Raw genomic sequence first — 9,440 nt, 5'->3', positions numbered from 1 at the left:
AATATGTCACGACCCAATCTATGGATCAGACCAGCACTAGGACCTAGGCCAGTCTAGGGCCCCCTAGGCCCGTAGTAAGCCTAACTACTCCTTAACTCAATCCTAAGGCCCATATTGAGCCCAATTTCAAGAAATCAACCGGACAGAATCCGACCATAACATGGACCACCCAACGGGGAGTTTTTGACTCACATGACCTGTAAGCACAATATATATCAATTTGGGGAGCTCAGCTCAGCCTCCACATACTCATCCTGTCATAAAATCAAATGGGAGCTTAGCTCCCTCATCCAATCCAATCTTACATGCATTTAATAGATTTACAGATCTAACATCGCATTATATTACAGACCCAAATCAAATAAAATACTTCTAATACATGCGGAGTTCTAAAATTTATTAAAGTTATACAAAACATAACAGATATTACTAATGACCTGCGAAGGAGAGAGGCAGGCTAGAACTTAACAAGAAATCTCTTGTATTCTAGAAAAATAAGGTGAACAGGAGTGAACATTCAACTCAGAAAGTAAAATACCGATTTTAAGTACAATTTCTATAGCTATCTAAAGCTAATAATTCTAAAAAGTGGAATGCAACACCTTTATAGTTTTCATACAATTCACATCGTAAACAACAAAAAGATAATTTGGAGCACTCATGCACCCATATAATATTCAAACAGTACATATATGGGAGTTTGTCCCCTATACAACTCTCTTAATCCAACATCTGCTAGCGAGTACATCTCAAGCCGGAGTTTCTCTTAATAGACCAAAGGCGGGGGCTAGCGAGATTATCTCGAGCCGTGCAGAAAATCCGGTAGAGTTCCCCCTACATCTAGGACCTACCCAATCTGCAAAATGGCTCAAAAATACACTTCTATATCCACAAGTCATATAACCATATCTCAATCACATCACATGGCCCCTCCTGGGCCCATCCAGATAGTAAACAACCACAATTTTAAAAAATTAGAATTTAGTCCCTAAAACTAACCCTTTTTGCAAAAACTAACAAAATCAGCTCTAAAAATTCTAAAATTTTGCCCCGCGGTCCTTAGCAATATTACTAAGCTAATACAAAAGAAATTATAATTTTCTAACTATCCACGAATATTTTATGAAATTTTACTCTAAACACAACACTATAAAATTTAAGAAACTCAGAGTTTGGGTTTATCTATGCCAATTCTGACGCTTGGAACATGTCCGGGGCATCTGAAAATGGTGGGGTAGTCTATAAATTTGACCCGGTTCCGAAGTGATTCCGGCAGCTTATCTGCTCAGCTTGAAATTGTAGATTCGAGTGACGGTCGAATTGCCACGAAATGAAAGTACCTACGCAAAGTTTACAACACCAGGGGTTAGACTAAAATATTTATATTTACATATAAAATAATTATTTTAAAATTAGGGTTGTTACATAATATGACCCATATACTTATTGCTTAGATAAATTGAAACTATATTATATTATTAGTGGCAGTGGCGAATCGAAAGCATAAAACGAGGGGTCAATTGGTCTCCCTTTTGTAAAAAATATTCTTTCTACGTGTGTGCGTGTATATTTATTGACTGTCATAAATTTAGTCATTGAACTCTTTTTTTTATTAAATTTAAAATTAATTGAGATAAAAAAATATTTTGTGCATTTAAAAGTTTATTTACTTATAAAATTTAATTGTAATTTATTTTAATAATTAACTTTATCAACACAAAATAATATATTTGTATATGTGATAATTTAATAAATGACATTAGTTAATACTTTTAATAATATTTTATTATTCATTTTTTATATATTAAACCAAAAAAAATTTCTACATATGTCCTCATCAGTAGCATTCAATACCTTATATAATTAAGGTTATACAACCGCTTCATTTAATTTCAAATCGAATGAATAAAAAATAATTAAAAAAATAAATTAAATAAATAATATTGAATTAACAAATCAAATCAATTTTGATTTATTTGTTGATTTGGACTTATTTTATTGAGTTTTTTTTTATTTTTATTCTTTGAATATTCTATAAATTTCATAAATTGCACATAATATTGCATAATTCTATAAAATAAGCAAAAATGGATTATAAGTTAAAAAAAAAATCATAAAGTTCAATGGATTTTCGATCAGGTATAACTTGTTTTTTCGTTCTGCTTGTTTGGATTTTCGATTGGAGCATCAGTTCGAGCCTCTTGCTTCCCCTTGCTGCCTCAACCAACCATATATTCTACTGAAACTTTTGAAACATAGGGGATATGGTTCGATCTCAGAAGCTTGTTTTGCAGCTTCTTAGTTCAACGCTTCCAGTTTTTCCTTGTTAATCACTTTGCTCATGGGTCTGTTTTGTTACTGCTTGCTTGTTATGTTTGTTCTGCTGTGTTTTGGACATTATTATAAAATATTAAAAGAGGTGATACTTTTATTCTGATTCATTAGGTTGAAAACACCTGTGAAATATTAAAAGAAAAAAGTGATATTTTTATTGTACTTAAGAACAATAAAGTGCCCTTTTACCCTTCTAACTTCTTTTTTAACAAGAGTTTACAGAATTTGAACAATAAGGTACTTAAGAACAATAGCTTCTTTTTTAAACCTCTATTTCCATCAATAATTAACAACTTGAAATGTTTTTTTTTTTTATTTTAAAAAAAAGCAGGAACAGAAAAGCTGCATACTTGCCCGGCCCATTAAACGGAGAGGTACAAAATGATCATTTTGTTTTTAAATAATTTCTTTTATTTTTCTACTAACACTGGAGACTTGAAATTTAAAAAAAAAATCACATTTTAAGATTAATTTATTTAAAAAGAAATATATATTAAAAGGTGTGAAAAGAAATCTATTTTGTATATGAATCAAATATTTTTTTTTTTAAATCATCATAATATAGTTAGGTGATTATGATAGCAATAACTATTGAATGGTGATGATGTGACCATGGCAATAATTTATTGTGTAATAGTATTGTTTGCCGTCAAAAGGTGATAATGATGATAAAATATAGTGGTAGTAACAATAATGAAAAAAAAAATTATCAAATAATCATAATTATATGTATTTTTATAAATTATGATTGTTATATTAATTAAAATATAATTAATAATATAATATAATTATTATTTCATTACATAATTTTTTTTATAATCAAATAAATTAACGTAACATATAATGTGATTACCATTTAATATAATCTAGAAAATTGAGTTATTTTTATTTTAATTTTGAAACACATTTTCTCTGTGTCAATTTTTTTTAATCTATCATTTATTATGAAAAATTATCAAAGCTTATTTATTGAGAAACTTACTTTTATTATTATTATTTTTTAATAATATAAATTCATAGAGATATCAATCCACCTTCCAATTCAAAAATTCACTCGTTATTAGAATCATATATATTCATGGACAAATTATTGAGTGTGACTGAAATACAAAATTAGTTCCTAAAAAAGATATGCACAACATTTTTTTATTTTATTATAGGAGGAATTCATTCACCACAAGCATATAAATTACAGTAAGAAAGAGTTACACATAATTATTTTCCGCCAAGAAATTTCATCTTCTTGGACTGAGACAAGGCGCAGATTTATTTTATTATTGTGCCTACGATTGCACTTTCTATATATAGCACCTATATAAGAAGGAAACAAAAGCAAGAAACAACATAGAAAACACACATATCTCAGTCTTCAGGTATTGGTTCCACGAACATTAAGGTGACATGGTCCTTCAAGCTTGAGGCGATGGTGTATCCATCATCGTACTGGAAAACAACTTCCATCATACGAGCAAGGTTTACTATGCTTGTGATGAGAGGCATTGGGACAGCAGTTGGCCTCATGGACTCCTCATTCATATCCTTCCATGCATTGTCACACATCTTTCGAAGCTCTTCCATCGCCTTCTCTTTTGAGACACCATATTCTTTCATGTAGCAATTTCCAGCTAAACAGTGTCCCTCCTTTTCTTCATCTTTGCGGGCCACCATGTCATTTAGTAAACGGCCAAAGAATTTGGAAGCTTCAACAAGTTTTGGGTTAGTTTCTAGCCATTTAAACTCCTTAACCCCTGCAAGTTTTTCCACTCCAAGGAAGACTACTGGCGGAAGTAGGGAAAAACAGGATGAGATTAATGCATTATGCATGTACTCATTGAATGGTCGCAAATGGCGATCATAAAACCACTGTGCCTCCACAAGATAAGATCTCACCACTTCTTTGTACTAATCCATGCATATATTTAACAAGAAAAAGAAAAAGGAAAAGAAAATCAGTTCGTATTCGTTGATTAATTAATTGTATATTGATAGCAAAAATCATGGCGCTAGATATAGTTCTTACTCTCTCCTTTGTATAATTGATACAATAGGATCTTCCTTCATTGCCTTCGTCATCCCCCAATTCCTCAAAAAAATCTAAGACCGCCTTGTAAAGAATCTTCAGATAATCTGCAGGTAGCTGATCAGAGTTGCCCCTGGGAATTGTGAAATGGAAATGAGAGACAATATGATTCAGAGGAGGAATTTGATACACATAATGAATAATACAAGAGGTTAATAATTAGGTGTCAAGGATGTGAAACCTCTCCAGTGCATCTGTAAAGCATTGTAGTTCTTGAAGTGTACCATACGAATCGTATGTATCATCTACCAATGCCAGTATCTGAATACACTTTGTTAAAAGTGTCACACCCCGGCTTAGGGGGCCCCAGCTCAAGCCCCTCTAGTGAGCCTTCTTGCCAGCGTACCCTTCTAGAGGCCGGGCCTGCAACTCAAATCAGTACTGTCCGCTTTGGTGGAGTTAATCCCTTGGCCCTGCAGAGCTAGGATTCGAACCCATATCACCTCACGGTTTTACTCGCCTCTTACCAATTGAGCTGCTCAATTGGTAAGAGGCGAGTAAAACCGTGAGGTGATATGGGTTCGAATCCTAGCTCACAGGCCAAGGATTAACTCCACCAAAGCGGACATCTTGATTTGAGCTACTGCAAGAAGGCTCACTAGAGGGGCTTGAGCGGGCCAGTGTATTTAATAAAAGAGGCGCCTTTTGGTGGAATGGCCTTGAGAGTTGGAAGAACTCCAGGGTTAAACATGCTCGTTTGAGAGAAATCCTAGGATGGGTGACCTCCTGGGAAGTTCTCCATTCCACCTATGGGACAAAACCGTGAGGCTTATAGCCAAAGCGGACAATTCCTCTAGTGGCTGGTTCCCGATCGTTTGAGAACTCATAAATAATTGTAAATGATATGATACATGAGAATATGATATGGAAATGTGTGAAATGAATATGGACATGTTAACAGGTGATTAGTGGAACCCGCCAGATGCTAATAAAATAAGGGAGGCTCTGTCCGGGTCTCCACAGAAATAAGATATAAAAAAAAAAATTTCTACACATAGAATACATGTTTTAAATGACATCAAAAGTTTACAATAGATATGATAAAACAAGATAGGGTGCTCCGGCACCGAATGTGGCACTTCTTGCTCGGCTATACAGTAGACGGGTAAGGGGCGTCACATTTAGTGGTATCAGAGCTTAGTCAAAACATAAAAATTGTTGTGCTATGTCTTATAAAACTTTTGGCACTAGTTTCACTCAATTTGCAGCTTTGGAGACCAAGTTATAGCATTTTTGCCAAAACTGGTCAAGCATACCAAAGGAACAGTATTTTGGTCATTTTCTGGGTTGACAGTTTCAGTGACCCAACTTGTGCTAATAATTTGAATTGGTTAAAGGCAAAAATGGGTTAAGTGGTCTTCATGAAAAGTGTAGCCCTATGTCTAAACTTTCCATGGGTAAAATTTTAGGTCATTTGGACCAGTATAGAGAGAGTTATGACCAAATGAACACGTACTGTTCATTTGGTCATTTTCTGGGTTGGCAGTTTCAGTGACCCAACTTGTGCTAACAATTTGAATTTGTTAAAGGTAAAACTGGGTTAAGTGGTCTTCATGAAAAGTGTAGCCCTATGTCTAAACTTTCCATGGTTAAAATTTTAGGTTATTTGGACCAGTATAGAGAGAGTTATGACCAAATGAACACGTACTGTTCATTTGGTCATTTTCTGGGTTGGCAGTTTCAGTAACCCAACTTGTGCTAACAATTTGAATTTGTTAAAGGCAAAACTGGGTTAAGTGGTCTTCATGAAAAGTGTAGCCCTATGTCTAAACTTTCCATGGTTAAAATTTTAGGTTATTTGGACCAGTATAGAGAGAGTTATGACCAAATGAACACGTACTGTTCATTTGGTCATTTTCTGGGTTGGGTTGCAGGGAAATCCGAATTTGGACAGTATTTAGGTCAAGTTTTGGACAGAATTTGGGCATGGTTTCTTCATGGAAAATGGGCTATTTTGGGTCTAGTTTCACCTCCAATTGGCCTCATACCAATTGGGGTCACACAATTTTATTTATGGCCTAAAATGTACACTGCCCTCAACAAACACAACCTGCAGAAAATTGACACTTCCAAAACTCAACCTCCTCCAACTTCCTTACTTCAATTTGCATGCAATACACTTCTATAAGCAACAATCTCATCCCAATAGATCAATTTCAACATTTTACACAAAGTCCTCAACATTTACACAAACCCTAGTTTTCAAAGTTTCAAATTTACACAAACACTACACAATCAAACACCCAAACATTTCAACTAATTACACATTCTCATAGAACCATTTTTCATCACTTAAAAGCAATAAATTTCAAGTTCCATGGCTGCCAAAAATTCAAGGGTTCTTTCCTCTAGATTTTCTTTTTGTTTTAATGGTATTTATGCTTAGCTAAACATGCTTTTCATGTTTAATAAAGAGAAGAAGAGGGATTAGTGCACTAACCTCTTGTGACCCACTTCAAACTTTAATCTTTCTTCTTCTTATGGGTATCTAAAGCTTCCTTATGGTGTGGGCTAAATTTTTTGTGAAGGGGTCTATGGGTTTTGGTGAGTAAAAGCTTGGGAAATCAAGCTTTAAGCTTGATAAAAATGGTGGGGAGGGAGAGAGCAAGGGAACGGCAAGGAGAAAGAGAGAAGAGGAAGAAGAATGGTTGGTGGGGTTTTGTCTTCTTGTGTCTATTTATATACATTTATGTGTACTTTATTTTTTTTTTTTTAAATTTCATAAATCTATTTCCTTTCTTTTCTTTTCTTTCCTTTTCTTTTCTTTCCTTTTCTTTTCTTTTCTTCTTCTTTCTCTTCTCATTTTTCAAATTCAAATTCATAAAATTAATTTATGTTAATTATTCTATTTCCAAATTTTAATTTGACATTTAAGTCAAAATTCACCTCTAGGGGTGAAATGACCAAAATGCCTTTCATGGTGCTCATCGGATTATTTTTATTTTATTTTTTTTTATACCAATTAATAAATTCTTTAAATTTTATTTTATTTCTCAAAATTTTTCCTATATTTTTTTTTAATATTTATTTCATTAATTTATGCCTCCTCACTATAGTTTAGGTGTAGTTCCAGACATTTTGACTGTCCGAACAGATATGAGTCGTCGGAACAGTAAATTGTACGGACTACCTATGGTGAGGGCGTTACAAAAAGTATGCGAGAAAGAGCGAAGTTAGGCTCAAATTGAACTCCAGCTGATTGAAAAAATCCCTCGGCAATTCTGTCTCTTACATAAGGAAGACCCTTTGCAAGATCCAATTCTTTCCACCACCTGATCAAACACACAATTAAATAACAATATCAAATGTAAATATCATATACACATAAAATAATATCTCCCTCTGATCTCTCAAACAAAGTGTACCTGGAGACAACACCTAGCTCTTGTTTGTGCAGTAACTGCACTCGATTATAATCTAACTTGGCAAACTTGAGTAAAGTTTCATTGTGAGACTCCTCTTCTTCGTAGAAATAGATGAATTTCCTAGCCTCTACTCGTGGCAGGCCTCTGTGAAAAGGCATGCTTAAGGCATCATTTATGTGTTTTGCCAGATGTGGGCTTGATTGCATAGCCAGAGACTCCAAGAGTGGCCTTGCAAAAGCAATTGCTTCATCTAGAATATCTTCTCCACGCATACTCACAAAGCTCGCTTCGTAAAGGCTAAGAATTCCTTTTACGTCATTGGATATGGCTTTATTGAACTTTCCATCGCTGTCCTTGAATCTCTTGAACACATCTGATTCACAAATCACAACACCGCCCACTTCATACAACCATCTTTATTAATTAGTAGGTCACATTATTTCTTGCGTCTTTCCTTTTGACAATTGACCTTTATTAAGCAATAATATATATTTATATATGGAGAGATTTTTCTTGCCTAAATGGACCTAAGTTGTAAGATGTAATATAAAACATATAAAATATAATAAATTTTTATCATAAGTAGCCACTTACCGCAAGATATTTTGTATCCATGCTGTCTTAAAACTCGAAACAAAAGCGCAACTTTATAGAGATCATAGTCATCGTTAATATCATCGTGGACGACATTAAAAATGTAATTCAGCTGTTCTTCAATTTCATTTTCAAAATGATATGATATACCAAGATGACATAATAAATTGATAAACTCAATATTCTTGATCAAATCTTTCTTGGAAGACATTAGCATGTCCTTGACCTTTTCTTTTAGCACCTCCACCTTTTTAGTATATGATTCAATTTCCTGCATTAAGGTTGAGAAATATTGTTTTCGAGTCAATCAGCTGTAATTATAATTAATTATAATTTCGATTATCAAGAATTACAAGTTACCTATATTACATGTAATTAAACAGAAAAAGAAAAGTTTGAATGTTGGCTTACGGAGTTAAACAGAGGAAGTGAAGCAAAGTCACAGCCCCACACGGTAGGGGGGAAGTAAGCCAATGGACGAGAAATCTCTTGCTCCATGTTGCTTGCCAAATGCTCTACTTGCGCTGCCATTTCTTTGAGAATTTGAAGACAAGGCCTGCTTATGGTCGTTATAAGGATCAAAACATGGCCATTTATAGAAAAGCATTCTCATTGAACAGCCAATGATATTTTATTTTCATTTTTTAAAAATGAAATTTAGACATTGACTTAGCAACGTAGTTAAATCCTGTCAATAATTATAGTTAAATCACATGTACCCATAACTATAGCAAATAATTGGGCGAATGATTTGTTAATCACGTTATGTATGGGTTCAACTATAGGTTAAAATGGGTAATTTGTTACTAAAAAATTTCTAGATTTTAATTTTATTTAACAAAAAATCTCTCTAATCTGTATATTTTTATATTAAAGAATTTCTCTAAATTACAGTATAACATTTACAAATGCAATTTTAACATTTTTAAATGGTATTAGTATTTTTGTGATAAGTTTAGATTGTGGTTAAAACGAAAAATATTTTTTTGAGTGTGAGAAAAAATGAGATAAAAAGATAATTTTATTACTTTTTTAATATTAAAATTTACTATAGTAAGTTGGAAAGA

General features: G+C 33.3%; 1 protein-coding gene across 1 annotated transcript; it reads right to left on the bottom strand.

Moving 5' to 3' along the window:
* Positions 1–3,696: 3,696 nt before the first annotated feature.
* Positions 3,697–8,904, bottom strand: LOC131180202 (probable terpene synthase 6). The gene is made up of 7 exons (XM_058147837.1): positions 8,785–8,904; positions 8,374–8,644; positions 7,780–8,152; positions 7,570–7,686; positions 4,596–4,697; positions 4,355–4,487; positions 3,697–4,236 (listed from the first exon to the last, which is right to left on the bottom strand). The coding sequence occupies exons 1-7, from the start codon at positions 8,902–8,904 to the stop codon at positions 3,697–3,699; spliced, it is 1,656 nt and encodes a 551-aa protein (XP_058003820.1).
* Positions 8,905–9,440: the final 536 nt, after the last annotated feature.

The sequence above is a fragment of the Hevea brasiliensis genome, chromosome 5 (assembly GCF_030052815.1).
Source record: "Hevea brasiliensis isolate MT/VB/25A 57/8 chromosome 5, ASM3005281v1, whole genome shotgun sequence".
NCBI lineage: Eukaryota > Viridiplantae > Streptophyta > Magnoliopsida > Malpighiales > Euphorbiaceae > Hevea > Hevea brasiliensis.
The sequence above is the reverse complement of the archived record's forward strand: the minus strand, read 5'-3'. Positions and strand labels throughout refer to the sequence as shown.

Coding starts and splice junctions, on each gene's coding strand:
- LOC131180202 (XM_058147837.1), bottom strand. CDS start 8,904: ATGGCAGCGCAAGTAGAGCATTTGGCAAGCAACATGGAGCAAGAGATT. Junction 8,645..8,784: donor CACTTCCTCTGTTTAACTCC/GTAAGCCAACAT, acceptor ACCTTAATGCAG/GAAATTGAATCATATACTAA. Junction 8,153..8,373: donor TGGATACAAAATATCTTGCG/GTAAGTGGCTAC, acceptor TTTGTGAATCAG/ATGTGTTCAAGAGATTCAAG.